The sequence below is a fragment of the Lepidochelys kempii genome, chromosome 4 (genome assembly GCF_965140285.1).
Source record: "Lepidochelys kempii isolate rLepKem1 chromosome 4, rLepKem1.hap1, whole genome shotgun sequence".
NCBI lineage: Eukaryota > Metazoa > Chordata > Testudines > Cheloniidae > Lepidochelys > Lepidochelys kempii.
In genome coordinates, this window is record NC_136383.1 from 8,212,652 (window position 1) to 8,232,791 (window position 20,140).

The 20,140-nt window shown below is 39.9% G+C and overlaps 1 protein-coding gene across 2 annotated transcripts in view; it reads right to left on the reverse strand.

Annotated features, from left to right (window-relative positions):
* CENPC (centromere protein C) overlaps nucleotides 1–20,140 on the reverse strand; it is a 68,816-nt gene that overhangs the window by 18,054 nt on the left and 30,622 nt on the right. For both annotated transcript variants that reach the window (XM_073340250.2, XM_073340249.2), the window contains 5 exons: nucleotides 19,367–19,471; nucleotides 10,487–10,573; nucleotides 6,349–6,444; nucleotides 5,812–5,966; nucleotides 5,066–5,156 (listed from right to left, as the gene is read on the reverse strand). In XM_073340250.2, the coding sequence (XP_073196351.1) occupies nucleotides 5,066–5,156; nucleotides 5,812–5,966; nucleotides 6,349–6,444; nucleotides 10,487–10,573; nucleotides 19,367–19,471 (534 nt within the window). The remainder of the gene's footprint in view (nucleotides 1–5,065; nucleotides 5,157–5,811; nucleotides 5,967–6,348; nucleotides 6,445–10,486; nucleotides 10,574–19,366; nucleotides 19,472–20,140) is intronic.

Consider the following 20,140-nt stretch of genomic DNA (forward strand, 5'->3'; position numbering starts at 1 on the left):
GGTTTCTGACCAGGGCAAGACGGTATATTCCTTGGATGCAAGATTGGGGGTTGGGAGATTTGCTGGTGCCTATCTGTGTGATTTGTGAGTGGTTCAGGGAGCATACATGCAATCTAGCTGGGCGTAGGGCGTCACATGCTGTTGTACTGAGAGATAACAGCACATGGAGGGGTTTGCTGCTGGTCACTAGCAAAGCATTGTGAGAGACCACGCAGGCTGGAGAATTAAGGGGACCCAATGATAGCCCAGTTCCAGGCTGTACCCAGGGATTCCATCACAATATTACATGAAGTTCCATCAAAGTTGCCTTCAGCCTAGTGAAATTGACTGTCTACTTCAGAATCATCACTAATTAAAGTCATAACAAGCTTGAATACTGTCTGATCCATTTACAGCAAACTAATATGGAATAGATTCCATTTTAAATTTATCTTGGAAGGGAAAAAACTGGGTAATTAACAAAAAGTTTGTCCCTCTTAACATCCAACTTGTGTAACCTCGCCTTGACAGGTAAATTATGTAGTTTCAGAAACCAAACCAGAGGTGTCAAACTGATTCAAGTGGAATTTTATGACAATTTTAAACAGAACATTAGTGTGCAGATGCAAGACCAACTTAATGCAATAAATAATCAGCCAAAGTTGGTAATTTGCTGTCTTCCTTGCAGATGTTATAGCTAGGAACAGTATTCAGGTGCAGATAAATGGAATACTTCAAGGACTCAAAGTGTAACTATCACTCTACTCCTGGGAGACTGCAGACAGGCATTTGCCAGGATGCATCACTGCAGTAGGGCTGTGGCTGAATGTAAAAAGAAGTTAGATTGTAAATAATGTGTGTTGTGTGATGCTCAAATGTCCAATGGATCAGCGCAACTGCAGCCTGAAAGGTATAAGGGAAAAGATGCCCCTAAGGGAGTGGCTAAGTAGGCTTTACCCTTTATGCCTGTAATGAGGTGGAGCAGTGCCTGCTGCTTTTCTTTTCTAAAGAAGGCTTTGAAAGTAAACTCTGGGTACCTGAAGAGCCCCAGTCACTAGATCCAGATTTGCTCAGTTGCTGGCTAACACTCACAACCGTAGTAATGGTTGGTTCTAGCTCCATCTAGTGATCTTACAACCAGATGGGGATTCTGAGACCAGAGTAAAAAACTCAGCCACCCCAAAAATATCCAAAACTCTTACCAGATGTCAGTGCATTGTAACAGAGGCTATCTTCAGGTGGGTCCAATCAGTTTCAAGTGCCTCAAATCTGACAGTAACTACAGTAATTCCCCTCACTCTACCTATAATTTTGGCTCTGGCGTGGTTGTGGATCTCACTGCTATTTTTGGCACCTTAGAGACTAACCAATTTATTTGAGCGAAGCTTTCGTGAGCTACAGCTCACTTCATTGGATGAAGTGAGCTGTAGCTCACGAAAACTCATGCTCAAATAAATTGGTTAGTCTCTAAGGTGCCACAAGTACTCCTTTTCTTTTTGCGAATACAGACTAACATGGCTGCTACTCTGAAAACTGCTATTTTTGGTTCCAGAATCTGTTCTTGAGAAGCAGCCTCCATTGCTGAACTCTCTACAGTAAGTGGTAGGTCTTCCCTAAGCTCCGGATAGCCCGTGTGGACCTCTTACCCTTCAATTTTGGGTCTGAGGCCCTGCTTTCAGAGAGATGTCAAGGATCTAAGGGAACTGAATGCTCAAGGGAGATCAAATAGATGTTCATACAATGCCCAAAGTCTTTCACCAAGACTTATTCCTTTCAGTGAAAGAGATTCTTAATGTGAGCTTCTGGCAACAACTTGATCCCTTTTTCTGCCTCCAATCCTAATATTCTGAACTACTTATTTCCACCACAGATTGGAATTAATTCATTACTATTGAGATGAACTTTGCATCCATGTCACCCTCCTAAGTCAGGGACTTAAATTTTCGGCCCTTTACTGTGAAGAGGTTTAAGAAGAACCTGTTTTATGTTAATACAGTTTGTAAACCTGCTTCATCACAAGATTTCACTTTTGGGCTAATGAGAAAGATAGCAACTAGAGAAACGACAACCTCCTGAACCTGTATTAAATTGGAACCAGAACAGAGATGAACTGATCAAAAGATTTCCCAAAAGCTGTGTATAATGGAATTGATCACAGAATAGTAAAATAATAAATCTCTTCCCCCAAAAGGGACTGGGGAAAAAAATCCAACATTTACTTTTTATACAGGAACATGATTGCATATACATATTTATGCATATATTTCCTGTATATTGCATATACAGGAAAAAGTTCAGACTGTTCCTGTATCTGATTAACTGAACAGGTCATAACTAATGAAACAATTATCCCTCCCTCAAATTATTACAGCAAGGAATAATTACAAAGAGGAAAATAATAGAAAAGACCATTTTTAACATGCAGCTAATTGGGTTTCCTTCAGTCCCATAATACACCAACTCAGACCATATTATAACTAAGGCTGTGTATCTGTCACGGAAGTCACAGATTCCGTGACATTCCACAACATGTTTGACTTCCACAGCTGCAGTGGCCGGTGTGGCTGGCCCCAGGGACTGCCCGAGTAGCGGCCGGTGTGGCTGGCCCCAGGGACTGCTGGAGCAGCAGTGGCCCCAGGGACTGACGGAGAGCTGTCCCCAGGAGCCTCAGAACAGTGGACGGACATAGGCAGTCAACCACCGCAACCTGAGCAGGGGCCAGCCGTCAGCCACCAGGGACCCCGCAGAGCAGCGGTGCCCTAGGAGTAGCTAAGGTTTAGTCATGGGTATTTATAGTAGAAGTCAGACAGGTCAGGGGCAGTGAATTTTTGTTTATTGCCCGTGACTTCTCCATGACTTTTACTAAAAATATCTGTGACTAAATCTTAGCCTTAATTATAATCTCCTACCAGCAGATGAAAACAGGAAACAACTTTTGCGATGTCAGACCCCAAATAAAGGAAGATTTACCAGCTTAACATGTTCCTTTAAAAAACTTCCTTTAGAAAACTTCCTGAGCAGTAAAAATAGTAAAAGCAATTGTGACAAAGAAAACTATTTTCACCCCCAAAATTGTGAGGCATTGTAAAAAAAGTCCCAAAAGATATGATTAGAAACTAACAAAGGATGTTCTAATCCCCTCCAACATTACAGCAAACCAATAGGAATATCCTAGTGGAATATTGTGAAATTTGTGAGAAAAGTCAGTCAGTGAAAACTGCTTTTTTCCAGTGCCTCTAACATCCAACACTTCAAATGCTTTCTTCAGCTTCGGCTACCGTCATTCCTTATAGCTCAGTCACACCTATTTTCTTGTATCAAGTTTATTCACAAAGTTTCTTTACTTCTGGAGTGAGAGATCTTTTTTACTCTCTCATTATGATGTTTTTTTTCCTCAGTTTTTTAAATTACAGAGAACTCTCACAAAACTCACCATTACCTGAGTACAACTGATTTTCAGCTCAACTCCTCTGTCAATGTTTTGTCTTTCCTACCAGATTTCAGGATCCAAGAGCAACCAAATCCTTTTCTATCTCTACAGGCACAGGAGACTGGATTCTCTGGCAATTTTAGTACTCTTGATCCAGTCATCTGCTGAAAGTGGCCACATCCAAATGCTAGAACTAAAAGTCTTCTGCAGATGAACAGAGCTCCAAGGCATTTAGTATGTTTAACTCAATGACCCTGTCCACACGTCAGGACTTTTCAAACCTATCATTCCCAAAGGGGGCAAACTCTTGATGGGAATAATGGTGGAAGCTCTAAATTTAGACAAGGCTCATATTTAAACATGGTGGTAAAAATAATTGTGCCTGTCTGAACCATGGAAAGAATAGTCAAAGGGGAATTGGCTTCGGTAGTTTTACCATATTTTTCACACAGAACATGTAAGTCCTTGAAAGTCAGATGTCTGTAGTTATTGGGTGGATAGACAGCTGCATGAGAAATTATCATCCACGATACCTGTAGCCAATAGAGGGCCAGTAGTAAGATTATATAGTGAAATTCACCAGGGGCTTTTGATGCTTGCATTTATTAAACCTGCACCTAATAGTATTTGTAGCGACAGGGTGTTCTGGCAGGTGCAATCTAGACTAAATCCTGCAGGGTTTCAGTACATACCTTTAAAGATGCATTATCCAGAGCAATAGAGAGGACAGGAGCCATCCTAACCATGTCATCTCCAGCCCCTGAAAAGTCTTTGACCCTTTGCTTGGGACTACTAACCTAAAGACAGAAAATTCTGCTAAAACACGGAGCTGCAAACTAATTACACTGAAAGCCAGATAACTTACACCTTGCCTACAGTGGAGCTGCACCACTTTCATTATACCCGTACAAGCCACCTAGCTGGGATGCAGTTATGTCGGCATAAATGTGTTTTATACTGGTATAACCATTCCTGTACAGGAAGGGGAATAATTATACAGGTTTAAATCACCTTTATGCTGGTATAACTGCATCCACAATAAGGCTTCACTGGTATAGCTTTCAGTAAAATATATATCATATCCCTAACCAACCATAAAGTTACACTGGTAAAACACAACCGAAGACCAATCCCAAAATAAGCAAGCTGGTTTAGCGGACTAGAAAAGATTAAAGAACTGAACAGTGTTTGGCAGTCTAGTAACTTTCACAGGCTGGAGATGAACACCATTTCCTTCTTCCTGCCTTCTGCTGGTAGCAAGATATAATAGCTGTTATTTGGGCTAAAATAGTAGGGATTTTCCAAAACCTTTTATGAAAGTGTTAACACTTCAACTAGTACTGCTACACTTTGTACTAGCCCTTATTGAGTGATTGAAGACAAGGGCATAGCTTTTGGCTTCATAGTGCATTTGAAGCATGAAGATAACCAACATAAACATACAGTGTTTTGTGTTACTGCTTACACAGGATTGACCATTAACTTCTCTCTGCCTTTGGGACTTATTCATCTCTTAATGAGGTTCTTATCCCCAAATTCAGCAAATGTTATCCAATTATTCCCTTTCTCCTAGCACCCCCTCAGCTTAGTTTCCACCACTTATACTTTCCCTTCAGCTGGTCCCTTTGCAACAAGTTGTTTTTAAAATGTACTTACCTTCTGGAACATAGAAAAAATCTCCCGTAGTCAGATAATAGGACGTCTTATGAAGGGTAACAATAATCTTGCCACGGATAACATGGAAAGCCTTCAGAAATTAAATCAAAAGCAAATATTCTAGCATTAGTGAGATATTTTCTTTGCAAAATGATTGTAGTACTAACAAAGAAAAAAATCCTTTATGCTAAAACTTCCCCACTCATATACACCAAAGTTTTTTGTATAAATACAAATTAAAAACTTCCAAAAAACTCTCAAAAAACAATAAGCCCTCAACTCCTCTCATCACTCCCCCCAACCCACTACAATTTATGGTTGTGAAATCAAGCATTTAATAAAGACAGGTATTTGAAATGTAAAAGTCTTAATAGAGAAGAAAACTTTACATTGCTACCTACATTTTATGGTATTTATTAACAATATATGGATATTTTTTCCATATAATGAAGAACACAGGAAGGCTAATGTGTACCAGGTGTCTCAGTTACTTTTGTAGAGCAAAATTTAACTTGGTGAATTTCCCTTATTTTTCAGTGTTTGATTCTACAATTTAAATGTTTCATTAACATGTTTTCTGCACGTATTCCTTTTTAAGAAAACATGTAATAAAAGTTACAAATACAGCATTAACTTCAAGTAGTAGAGTACTTCTAACAATAGTAAATAGGTCTTTAAAGTATCAAAGCCTTTCAGTACATGGTATTTTGCTATACAAGAATATATAAGGAAACCGATGTACTCACTATATTATCTGTGTAAACAAATTGGTGCCCCTTTTCTTTAAGTGGTTTCAAGATCAATTTACCAGCAGCAAAAACAGATGTGTTCAGGTTTTTATATATTTCCACTGACTCATCATTAAAGAAACAAGAATGATTACTTCCAGTGTTAACACACTCTACAGAAAAACAAAATTGACAGAAGCTGAATAATATCCATATGTATATTAAACATTTTTGTCATTAGCACAGTACATCCTCCAATTTCTTAATCATATTGAGTACTCAGCATACTACTTTGTTGTAAGATTCCAAAGTACCAGGTTCAGCAGCAGACTGAAAAATTCTAGAGTAGTGTGCTATCTCCCTTTTTCCCCTTCTCTGGCTCCCCTGACTTTCTGCATGAGGAAGGAAGAGGGGTATCTCAGCACCTCAGGAGTTTAGGTGTGCAGAGGAAGCCCTGATCAGCATACTTCCCTGAATGACCCCAAAGGAGGACCAAATTCTGCCGTATTGTCACAGAATTCCTCAGAACCCGGTCAAGTCACTTCAGCAACTTACCTAGCAAAACCTCTTCATTAATGGTTGGATCCCATACAGCAGTTGGCTTAGAAGTATCTGCTAGGGAGACATTCAAATGTTCAGCAACATGACTCCCTGCAAAAGAACAATGTAAAAAAAAAAACTAATCACTGTACATTTTTAAACCAACCTGAGATGTTATGCCACCACCATTTTCCAAATATTTTAGAATTCAAATGCATAGTTAAGGATTTAAATAATTCCCCAAATTTTAAATATTCAAATAGGTTGAAAGACTACTCCCTTAATAAATGGGAATTACTTGTAATACTAAATTTTGGAAGCTATAATTTCTCAGTGGAGTCACTCTCTTATGCAAGACAAACAGGGACTCCTGAGAACAGTGGTAACTGCTCCTGTCACAACAGTAACAATAATACATATCCAAGTTGTTCATTTGCTGCTTTAAAGACACTGGAGTTCCTGAAGCCACTTAGAATTTTAAACATTTTATGAAATCCAAAAAAAGCCTTCCCCCTACTAAATTCTGATGGAGGTGACTGAGTGGGAATACTGAAAGATGAAACCTTCAAAGAAAAGTTATTAGAAGTGAAGGTTTTCCTTTTCTTTACAAGCTTACAGGATCTTCACTTGGAGATTAAAATCTCAAGGGATATTTCTAAAATAAAAGTAAATCTTCCAGCCAAATGTCAGGAAGTCAGTGTAACTTCTTGCAAAGTACAGAAAATTAAGACTCCTCTGAGGAAAAATCTTCAGGGCGAGTGAAGGTAATCAAACCAAAGTAAGATATCCCAAATCTCACACAAACTAAGGGGCAGGACAGTTTGGGCACCCTATAACTGGGGAGTAATTCCTACAAGCAGTCAGAACCTCGATTTCTTTCTCAATGTCAAATGCAAGCTATATCACTTCATAAATACATGGAGAATACCACATGGCAGCTTTGCAGATATCCTACACAGGGACACATCTAAGGTTGGAAACAAAGCCACTCTGCCTCAGATAAGTAAGTTTTCACATGAACCCTCTCCCAACTGCAGGCCTCCATGTGCTGTAGCAGTGACAGATGCAATCAGACATTTCAACAGTTCTCTTGGTTTCAGTAGAACTTGGGGATTTATGTTAGAAAATTTACTCAGCTTTTTTCATTTAAGGGTTTTAGTCTGCATCAGCTAAAAACCCAGTGATGTTCGTGAAGTGTTGATGAAGGAGTGCCTCTGAGGATGACTGGCTTATTAAACTGGAAAATTACCACCCCCTTCAGGGGGAAATTCAGAGATGTCTGAAGTACCAGCTAGTCTTAAGAAATAAAGTATAAAGGTTTAGTCACTAGAACCTAAAGTTATTTTGCTACCAGCTGAAGTCAGAAATGACTTACCAGGTAGGAAACGTGACCCCAAAAGTACCAAGTGCCTCAAAGGCAATATTTAGCATAATTAGGAACATATTAATATCCCATGACAGAGGGCTCTTTACTGGGGGTTTCAAAGTGAACCTGATAAATGATGGCAGAAACTCATCTTCTTTCAGTGATTTCACGATAGGTCAAACCTGCTGCCAAAAGGACATTTAGTAAATGGGTCTTCAATCCAAATTAGGGTGGTCGATTAAGTGCAGTTAACTCACATGATTAACTCAAATTAATCGTGATTAAAAAATGTAATCACGATTAATCACAGTTTTAATCGCACCTTTAAACAATAGAATATCAACTGAAATCTATTAAGTATTTGGATGTTTTTCTACATTTTCATATATATTGTATTCTGTGTTGTAACTGAAATCAAAGTGTATATTATTTTTGATTACAAATATCTGCACTATAAAAATAATAAAAGAACTTGTATTTTTCAATTCACCTCATACAAGTACTGTAGTGCAATCTCTGTCATGAAAGTGCAACTTACCAATGTAGAATTTTTTTTGTTACATAACTGCACTCAAAAATAAAACAATGTAAAACTTCAGAGTCTACAAGTCCACTCAGTCCTACTTCTTGTTCACCCAATTGCTAAGACAAACAAGTTTGTTTACATTTACAGGACATAATATTGCCCTCTTCTTTTTTACGTCACCAGAAAGTTAGAACAGGCATTTGCATGGCACTTTTGTAGCTGGCATTGCAAGATATTTACTTGCCAGATATGCTAAAAATTCGTGTGCCCCTTCATGCTTCAGCCACCATTCCAGAGGACATGCTTCCATGCTGATGACGCTCGTTAAAAAAATAATGCGTTAAATTTGTGACTGAATTCCTGAGGAAGAATTGTATGTCCCCTATTCTGTTTTACCCACATTCTCCCACATATTTCATGTTATAGCAGTCTCAGATGATGATCCAGAACATGTTGTTCATTTTAAGAACACTTTCAAAGCAGATTTCACAAAATGCAAAGAAGATATCAATGTGAGATTTGTAAAAATAGCTGCAGCACTCAACCCAAGGTTTAAGAATCCTTCCAAAATTTAAGTGCCTTCCAAAATCTGAAAGAGCCGAGGTGTGGAGCATGCTTTCAGAAGTCTTAAAAGAACAACACTCCGACGTGGAAACTACAGAACCCGAACCACCAAAGAAGAAAATCAACCTTCTGCTGGTGGCATCTGACTCAGAAAATGAAAACGAACATGTGATGGTCTGCACTGCTTTGGGATTGTTGTCCCCTGGAATGGTGGTTGAAGCATGAAGGGACATATGAATCTTTAGCGGACCTGGCACATAAATATCTTGCAACGCCAGCTACAATGGCTCCATGAGAATGCCTGTTCTCACTTTCAGGTGGCATTGTAAACAAGAAGCGGGCAGCTTTATCTTCTAAAAATTGTAACCAAACTTGTTTGTCTGAGAAATTGGCTGAACAAGAAGTAGGACTGAGTGGATTTGCAGGGTCTAAAATTTTACATTGTTCTATTTTTGAATGCAGTTTTTTTTTTGTACATAAGTCTACATTTGTAAGTTCAACTTTCATGATAAAGAGACTGCACTACAGTATTTGTATTAGGTGAATTGAAAAATACTATTTCTTTTGTTTTTTTACAGTACAAATATTTGTAATAAAAATCAATATAAAGGGAGCATTGTACCTTTTGTATTCTGTGTTGTAATGGAAATCAATATATTTGAAAATGTAGAAAACATCCAAAAATACTTAAATAAATGGTATTCTATTATTAACAATGCAATTAATTGTGATTAATTTTTTTAATTGCTTGACAGCCCTAATCCAAATTCACAAGCAAAAGTCTTCAGAGTTTTTGTTTTGTGCATTTTAAAGTAGTTAAAGCAGTTTTAGTGGGAGGCGTACCTGCCCTACACCACAAATCTTTTCCAAGTTAAAATTATATTTTTTTCTCAGACTCCATTCTAGAAAGTAGGAAGTCTCAATACCTCTGCTCAGAAATATCAGGCTTCTGGAATTATACCCATTACCAGATAACAGACTGACAAGGAGCCAGCTTCTTTACTGGGATGGAATATGGTGTTTTGGTTCGAAGTGATCATCTGCAGAACAACTCAATCATAGGAAATGTGATCAGTCACCACCATCTGCAGTATGAACAAGAACTGTACTTATCTCATCAGCACAGTCAGCTAACATTTTTAAAACAACTGTCCTCGTCCACACTGAAGGTAAAATCATTCAACATCAACATGTTGTCTAACACAATGTGTTTTCCCAATATACGTAAGACCTTTGTGTATTGTCTTTTGGGATGATATTGGTGTTGCTTGCGTTCATGAAACGTTTGGTAGTTACAGCAGCTTGCCCACACATAATAGGAGTACATGCATTAACTTACACTATTTAACCAATCGGCTAATCAATGACAGAACTGCAGTTCACCTTCTTTACCCATTGCTCTGAGTTTACCACCAACCTCCGATTCCCTCAAGTAGCTCCCCCTTTCTCGCCACATGAAGTTCTTCTTAATCAAGGGTTAGCCATGATCAGTGTTTTAAAGCCCAATGTCCTTGTCCACACTAACATGTTAGTTTTAATTCATACTAATATGTTTTAACATTAATTACACTTCTTACGAAATCTTCCCCCAAAGGAGTACTAAGGGGTGTGAAGAGCTAGCACTGTGCATAATCTGAACCATTGCTCTATACTGCTATTGAAATAAAAAACAAAATAAGTTTCAAGGAAGTTTATACTTGTTTTTGGTGTATGTTTTCTCTTTACTCTAGCCTTCTTGCATGGATCCTTTTCAGGAGACACTATTCCACCTACCACAAACCCTCCTGAAACAGAAGAAAAGTAACAAACATTACTGCATAGTAGACATTTTAAAAGTTATTTTTATGAAAAAGCATATTCTTTTTTTTTCTTTAAAAAAAACAGTGCAGTTCAGAATTTACTCTGTTTGGACACATTGCTTTTTTTTTGGCCACAAATCGGACATCAGGAATGGTAACATGCAAAAGCCAGTAGGAGAACACTTCGACCTTCGTGGACATTCTATAACAGATTTAAAAGTAGCCATACTTGAACAAAAAACCTTCAGAAACAGACTTCAAACCGCAAAACTAAAATTCGTTTGCAAATTTAACACCATTAATTTGGGCTTGAATAGGGACTGGGAGTGGCTGGCTCACTACAAAAGCAGCTTTGCCTCTCCTGGAATTGACACCTCCTCCTCAAGTATTGGGAGTGGACTACATTCACCCTGATTGAATTGGCCCTGCCCACACTGGTTTTCCACTTGTAAGGTAACTCCCCACTCTTCATGTGTCAGTATATAACGCCTGCATCTGTAATTTTCATCCATGGATCTGAAGTAGTATTTTTTTACCCACGAAAGCTTATGCCCAAATAAATCTATTAGTCTTTAAGGTGCCACCGGACTCCTTGTTACTGCTTTTTCGGTTAACTTGTTTTTTTAATCACCACCTTTTGTGAAGCGACCCAGACAGGAATCCAATCCAAAAACTCAGATTCTCTCTCAAGGCTAGATCCACAGATCAGGTCTATAGCTGTGGGCAGAATCAAAGCTGATTGGATTACTGATGGGAACTAGCTCCCATCTTCCAGAGACCCACTGAGTTTTGTTCTGCCTCCTGTAAGTACTTGCAGGGCAGTGGAATTCAGCACCTGCTGTGAGAGAATCAAAAATCCTGAAGAAACAGTCTCCTACCTGGAATTTCCACAGTGCTCGCCCACCCACCTAGCCCCCTGCCTGCCCAGGTAACAGGCTCAGTGGATGGTAAAGAAAGGTCCAAACAGAAGCCCAACGCTGCATTCCTCCTGCTCTGTATTCCGGCAACACGGAGCAGGTGGAGAGGTTTAGGTCTCATGTGCACTCCAGCTTCCTCATCCGCTGGGTTGGAAAGGCTTTGCTTTGGCCACCTTACTCCGACCCAGGAGCCAGTCCTCAGGCACACCCCCCTCAGTGGGGAGTCAGACAGCCAGGCAGCAAATGTACTGAAAAACGGCAAGAAAACGATGAGAGCCCTTCAGCCACCAAAGGGGGTTTCATCAAAGGACAGTGGCCCAGGGAAACCATAAGCAGGACCAGTTGAATCTGCCAAAGACAGAGCCAGGAGCAGACTGGTTCAGACATGCCCCCCCTCACAGCGCAGGTTTCATCATCCCCCATCACTTCCATCATTGGACAATTTGGTCTCCTTCCTGCAACCCCAAGGGAAGTCAGGAATTCTGCATGGAGGAGAGAAGAAAAGAATCTTCCCCGCTCCCCGCAAGAAATAAACACCCTCTTTGGCTAGGGAGCTCTTAGATTTGGCATGAAACATGCCTGCCATCTTGTTAGCCTCAATCAGCAGCTGCACTGTCCCCTTACAGATCTTTTATCCACTCTTAAAGGGGCAAACATAAAGAGATGCCTGTTGGCAGAACAGGTTCACAGTACTCCTCATCTGACTCGGGTTCCGAATCCCACCTCCCCAAAGGAGTAAAATTTTTAAAAGGATTCAAGAAATTACCTCAGACACTTAGGGTATGTCTAGGGTTAGTTGGACTCAAGTCAGCTGACCCGTGTCAGGGAACCTTGGGCTTGAGCATCTACATTGCATTTTAATCCTAGGTTGAGGATTTTCTAACCTGCGCTTGAACCAAGGGCTCTAGCGTCCACACTGCAGTGCACAGACCCGAGTCAAAGTAAACATATCCCGAAGTGCTTAGCACCTCCACCCCCTGTCAACACTCCAGCCCTAAGAATGTGGTGCACTGTGGGAAAACTACTGCCCACCCTGTTTCCTAACTGTCGTAGTGTTATTGGTGGGACTCAGGTGCCCATAAGGAATACATGAGTACATAAATTGCATACGCAGCTCCTTTTGTGGCTGTCTCAGTAGAATGACTGCAGTTTGAGAAGGCCTTATACTGAAGTACCATCTAACCTAAGAACTGGGCTCTCCATCTCTAGGCTGGGTCGCATTGGCAGGAAAATTCCTTTATCCCTGCCTCTAAACTCCAGGAGGCAGGGATAAAAGGATTCCCTGGAGACTGCAGGGAAGTTTTGAGGCTGGCTCCCACTCGCTGCCCCGACAGTACATGCAGCCTGAGTGCCCCTGCACATGCAGCCACAGGGAGGACAGGAGTGGCAACGAGCAAGGGCCAGAGAGTGGAGCAAGAACCAAACAGCTGCCCTGCAGGGAGGGGGAGTGGCAAGGCTCCAAGGTCAGCACAACCAGGGGAGGGATAATTCCCAACATCCCGGAGCTGCCTCCCAGCTGTCAGCTTTGCTCCCTGCTCTGGGCAAGCTCCATGCAGCAGTGAAGATGAGCCGGAATGGGGAGCACACTTGACCAGGCAGCTGCTGCCAGGAACTCTGGGATACATCCGGAGGTCTTCTGGGACCTAAGCCAAGCCAGAGCTTTGTGCCCACAGGAAAGCAATAGGGCTCGGACCCGAGATCCCAGCTTAACACAGGCTTGGACCTTCCAGCCCTGCAGGGTCCTGAAATGCTGGGTCCAAACCCTAGCTTAACACAATTGGCGTGTGGACACAAAGGAGGTTTGGTTTGAGCCTGGGCTCAAGCCTGGACGTATATTTATGTGTAGACCTATCCTTGGAGAAAACTGACCTGTTCTCCTGGGATAGCAGCAATTCCTCTGACTCATCACCAGAGGGTACCAGAGCTAAAGGCTCTGTTCAGAACATTTTCACACATACAAAGAAAAAGCATAATAAAAGGAATAGAATTGTCTCTCTCTGGTGGTTCTTCAGCTTTATCATCATTTAATTCACTTTCAGCCTCTTCTTCATGGTCATCACAAAAGAAAAAGGTTAGGAAATCTGTTCAATTTAAGTCCAAGAGAGGAAAGTCAGGATCGTCACAGAAGGAAGGTGAATTCTCAGTCTCAGTCTGAATCACAGGCTGACATAAAAGCACAACGATCTTTTTTCCACCTGAATCATTTGAGACAATGTTACAAAAGGTGATTAGATGCTTGGGTATTCCATCAGATGAGCCCATCAGAAAAGATTCCAAGGAGAAGAAGAGCGGATTGGTACAGAAATTACAAAAAAGTATTTTCCAACCAGTTTAAACCCTGAACCGCACATTCCTCTTCATCTCTATTTGGAAAAAATAATTAAGGCCAAATGGGAAACACTGGCAAAGTCCGTGAGATTGTCCCCTAGGTCTACAGCAAAGCAAATGGAACAAGTCTAAGCCCAGACAGTGGGGAGACCAGTCTTCCCGCAATGAAACTGAAGACACCAGAAACAATGCCTGAATATGGTCAGGAGAGTTTGGACAAGTAACATCTTGGGGGGAGACTATTAAAATTCAAGAACCAATGGCCTCTCTGCGCATCAGACAGACGGGTCCTGGATGTGGTTTGAGAAGAGTACATCATAGAATTCTCAAAGATCCTGAATGATCTATTTCCTTCCTTCTCCAGTATCCTCAAATTCACAAAAAAAGACAAATATGTTGAAGACCATAGATCATCTTTTGCAAATCAGAGATTGTTCCAGCCACTACTTAATCTTGTTTCTGGTACCCAAAAGATCCAGGGAGGACTGACTTGTCTTGGACTTAAACCACCTGAACAAGTTCATAAGGAGAATCAAATAAAAGATGCAGACCTTGAAGTCCATAGTGGTGCAATCTGCCGAGGGGACTATCTTGTGCCAATCAAATTGAAATAAACCTATTTTCATGTTCCAATTCATCAAATGCAGAGGAGATTTCTGCAATTCACTCAAGGGACCCATCACTTTCAATACAAACCACTGCCTTTCAGACGGTCATCCACGCCTTCAGTGTTCACAAAAGTCCTTGTTGTTCTGTGGCTTTTCTCAGACAGAAAGGGATATAGGTATACTGTTTCCTGAACAACATTCATCAGAGACCGTTCAAGGTGGGGTCCACTCAAGCAACTGAGTCAACAACCCAAATGTTGCAACGGCACATATTTATAGTAAATTTCAAAAAAGAGTCGTATCTTGGAGTGTAGATGAAGAAAGAGGTACACACAAAATCTTTCAGTCAGCTGAAAGAGGAACAAGATCAGATCAGCAATTACCCTCCTGAGAATGTGAGTAGGCACCCTCCTGAACTTTCTAGGGATGACTGTATCCTGCACAGGGATAATGCCCTAGGCAAAAAATGCATGAGGACCCTGTAGAATTTTCTGCTGTCCCTTCCCTGAAATTTTCTGATTTTCCCATCTCAAAAAGTACACATTCCATCACTTGTGTTGAAATTCCTGCATTGGTGGATGAGTCCAGAGATGTTCCAGGGAGGGTTGGTCATGGCAGAGCCAGAGAGATCTGTCATAACAAGAGACACACCAGTCTTGAAGGATGTGGCATGTCCTCTAAGTCAGTGGCTCAAAAGACACTTTCCTTGAAACAAAAAAACAAATTTTCTACAGCTTAGAGCATTAAGTATGCTCTTTGACAACTGGCCCCAGTGTTGCCAAACAGTCATATTCTAGTAACGACACAACCAAGAGGGAAGTACGAGGTCAAGGGATTTACAAAAGGAAGTTTCATCACTAATGCAGTGGGTGGAAACCCATCTATTGTCTAACAGGGCCTTGCATATCAAGGGCACCACCAATATGAAGGTCAGCTGTATGAAGAGAAGAAAAATTGATCAGGCAGAATAGTCTTCACTACAAGTCCTTCCAACTGATCATCAAAAATTTTGGGGTTCTGAAATGGATCTTTTTGCATTCAAGGCAAACTGGAAGGTTCACAATACTTTACAAGAAAAAGAAAGCCAGGAGCTCTAGTCATTAATTAGGTAAAAGTTAAAAAAATTAAAGTTTTTAATTTAACTTTTGTCTAATTAATGTTACTGCAGCATTCAGAGTATTTCCTGTACTTAACGTAGGGAACACCATAAATACTGTGTTGATGTTAATTTTCTTGCAATTAGTAATTGTAAAGATTGCTTTAATTAATATATATAATGTAAAAAAATAATTACAAAATTACTGGACAAGAGGAACTAAAGAGATGTAATATTTAGATGTTAGTATCCTTTTTTCTAATTCTCGCTTAAAATATACTTCATTCTAATTAATTCACACGTATTAAAAAAAGGCTAAAAGCTGGTAAACAAAACATAATAGAGGGCAAAATCACACACATCTAATGCATAAAAGAAATCTGGCCAGTACCAATGGTGAAAGAGACTCTCTTTTGACATGAGTTTGCAACTTCATACAAAAAGGTCAGTGCAATTTTGGCCAGCACGTACAAAGGTATTTTATCATACACTGCTAACAAATATTTTCTACCTTTTTCTATCAGGAACCTCACCTACTGATCTGAGCATCACATCATATTACCAGAAAGATAGACAAACTGAAGGTAGTTTGGACCAAAAAAAAAAAAAAAACTCTCTAATAAGTTCTTGGAATGTACTGGGGGACAACTTGTTTCAGAAGGTGAAGGAGTTCATCAGGAAACAATCATTTTAGAGTTAATTCTAACAGGGATTAATTGGTTCTGATCTGATGATAGAAAGCAACCTGGGTGAAAGCAATCATAAAATGATAGACAGATTTCATGATTCTAAGGAAAGGAAGGAGAGAGAGCAGCAGAATAAGGACAATGGACTTCAAAAAGGCAGACTTTTACAAACTCAGAACTGGTAGGCAAGGTCCCATGCAGGGATAAAATCAGAAAGACTAAAGCACAAAACAAGTTACACCTAATAAGAGACACAAACGGCAATATTAAGAGGTTCTATAAATACATTAGGTGCAAGAGAAAGATGAAGGAAAGCATAGGTCGTCTACTTAGCAGGGAAGGAGAGCTAATGATGGATGACACCAAGAAGGCTGAAGTGTTTAGTGCTGATTTTGCTTCAGTATTCACTTAAAAGTTTGTGACCAGATGTTTAACACAAATAATATTATCTAGGGAGAAGGAAGAAAGTCAAAATAGGAAAAAGACAGGTGAAAGAATATTTAGATAAGTTAGATGTATTCACGTCAGCAGGGCCTGATGAAGTTCACCCTAGGATACTTAAGTAACTAGCTTACGCAATCTTGGAACATTTAACAATTATCTTTGACAACTTATGGAGAATGGGTGAGGTCCCATCGGATTGGAGAAGGGAAAACATAGTACCTATCTTTAAAAAGAGAAACAAAGAGGACCTGGGGAATTATAGACCAGTCAGCCTAACTTTGATACCTGGAGAAATAATGGAAAAAATTATTAATCAATTTGTAAGCACCTAAAGAATAATAGGGTCGTAAGTAATACACAACATGGATTTATCAAGAAAAAATCATGCCAAACCAAACTAGTTTCCTTCTTGGACATTGTTACTGGCCAACCAGATGGGGGAGAAGCAGCAGATTTGATATACCTTGATTTTACTAAGGCTTTACCTCGCAGGGATGCATATCCATGGTCTCTTGAGACTGAAGGATGCCTACCGAAGTAAGGCTTTTGACACAATCCCTCATGACATTCTCATAAGCAAACTAGGGAAATGTGGTCAGATGATTTACTATAAGGTGGTGCACAACTGATTGAAAGACCATAGTCAAAGAGTAGTTATCAACGGTTCTCTGTCTAACTGGGAGGATGTATCTAGTAGAGGTCCCACAGTGGTCTGTTTTGGGTCTGGTACTATCCATCATTTTTATGAATTACTTGGATAATAAAGTGGAGACTATGCTTATTAAATTTGCAAATGCCATCAAGCTAGGACAGGTTGCAAGTACTTTGGAGGACAGCATTAGAATTCAAAATGATCTTGACAAACAGGAGAAAGGATCTGAAATAAAGAGGATGAAATTCAACAAAGACACATGCCAAACACTACACTTCGGAAGGAAAAAATCAAATCTACAACTACAAAATGGGGAATAAGGTACTGCTGAAAAGGCTCTGGGGGTACAGTGGATCACAAATTGAATATAAGCCAACACTGTGATGCAACTGTAAAAAAAGCAAATATCTTTTGGGTGTTTTAACAGGATTGTCATATGGAGCACACTAGAAGTAACTGTCTCACTCTACTCAGCATTGGTGAGACCTCAGCTGGAGTACTGTGTCCAGTTCTGGACACCCTCAGAAAGATATGGACAAACCTGACAGACTCCAGAGCAAAGCAATAAAAATGATAAAAGTTTTAGAAAGCCTGACCTATGAGGAAACGTTAAAAAATTGGGTACATTTAGTCTTGAGAAAAGAAGACTGAGGGGTGACCTTGATAACAGTGTTCAAATACGTTATGGGCTTTTATAAAGGGGAGAGTGATCAATTGTTCTCCAAGTCCACTGAAGGTAGGACAAGTAGTAATCAGCTTAATCAGTAGCAAGGGAGATATAGGTTAGCTATTTAGAAAGGTTTTCCCAATATAAGCATAATTAAGTACACTAACAGGCTTCCAAGAGAGGTTATGGAATTCCCATCACTGGAGGTTTTAAGAACAGGTTAGACAAACACCTACCAGGGACTTTCCGGGTAGGTCCTGCCTCAGCCAGGGGGAGGGACAGCTCAGTGGTTTGAGCATTGGCCTGCTAAACCCAGGGTTGTGAGCTCAATCCTTGAGGGGGCCATTTAGGGATCGGTCCTGCTTTGAGCAGGAGGTTGGACTAGACGATCTCCTGAGGTCCCTTCCAAACCTGATATTCTATGATTCTGTGACTGAACCAGATGACTTCTCAAGGTCCCTTACAGTCCTACATTTCTATGATTCGAAAAGCAAGAAAAATAATCAAGCAGCATGGATGACTGATCTATCTAGAAAGACTAAAAACTAAGATATACGGGCCAGACATTCAGAAGAGCTTAGCACAGTTTTTCAAAATTCCTTAGAACTCATGCAGGACACCTAAAGCAAGTAGCCAGATTCAAAAAAAAAAACCTCAGGATCGAGCAGCTCCCATTGAGAGCAAATGCAGCTGAGTTCTTTCAAAAATCTGGCCCTACTTCTAGGTATGCAATACTTAAGGAAGGTGCGTCAACTATTTAAAAAACAAGGATGGAGAAAATTTAATGCAATCACAGACAATGCGATTAAACTAAGAAAAAATGTAGGCTGACATGCAAGGCAAAAATCCTTGACAGTGAGATGTATTCCATTACTTGCGACATTTAAAATCAGACTGGATGAATTAGAACAATAGACACAGAAAAACAATTCTGCACTGGAAGAAGGACCAGACTCAGCCTAACAGGTGGTTTCCTTCTCTTACCTTCATGATTCTGTATTGTAGGAGAATACAGATTTGGCAAAATCACTTTATTCCCCCCTTTAGGAATATAACATTAACATACTGAAGTACAGAATGAGCAGCTTCACTTTCTGAGGGTGTGTAGCAATCTCTTATGACATTATTTCTAGTTATATATGTTTTAAGGAGAATACTTAATGGCTATGGGGAGCAAATGAGAAAGAAACTGAGGGAAAAACAACTGAGACAGTTTGAGGCCACAGATGTCACTGATTATTGTTTTGGTTTTTAGTACATAAGTATGGTCTAATGAATATGACTCAAAAGGATTTATTACAAAAAATAAGTCCCGATATATACTCTGATAATGCAGTGAATTAAATTAAAGACAAGCAGAAATATATTTAGAAACAATACCTGAAGGTCTCATCATATAGTTCACACGCTCCCCTCGCCAATACTCCAAAGGCTTTAGTCGTATTCTTTTTGTCCGACGAACATTGGGTGTTTGGGATGGCATTACTAATGAACAGATTAAAAGAAAAAATAGTTCATATTGGATAAAATAAACCCAGATGTTATCAGTAGAAGTCCAACATGCTCTAATTAGTTAATCTGAATCATTACCCCTATCGAAGGTCCTAAAGTAAGCTGTCACTTCCCACAGCATAAGATACCTTAGTAATTTTGTAGGGATTTGTTTTCAATTGTGCATATTTCAATCTGGTGACTGTAGCATAGTCTGAAATTTCACTAGCATGAGAGACTGTTGCTTTACAAAATGTGCACTCTTTTGCAAAATTATTGCATTGTTTAGCTTTCAACCAGGCCTTTTTTAAAAAAAATACAGCTAGCTTTCCGGATAATATTCAAAATGCGGTCTAGTGACAAGCACACCAGGACTGGCAACATTTGAATAGTGTTCAACTACTGCTCTCACCATCAGGAGCTCAGAGATTATGACATTAATTAACATGCAACTATTTATTAGTCACGTTTTTATCAGAATAGTGTTTAACAGAATACCTGTATAAAACCAATAGCACTATGTATTAGGCTAATACAGAATATTCATCACATCCTTAACACTTAGGCTATAACACATTGCTTTTATGACTGCGCGAGAAAACAAGCGTTGTCAATCATATTTCACATGAGCACGTAGCACTGTAATACACAGATATTTCGCCC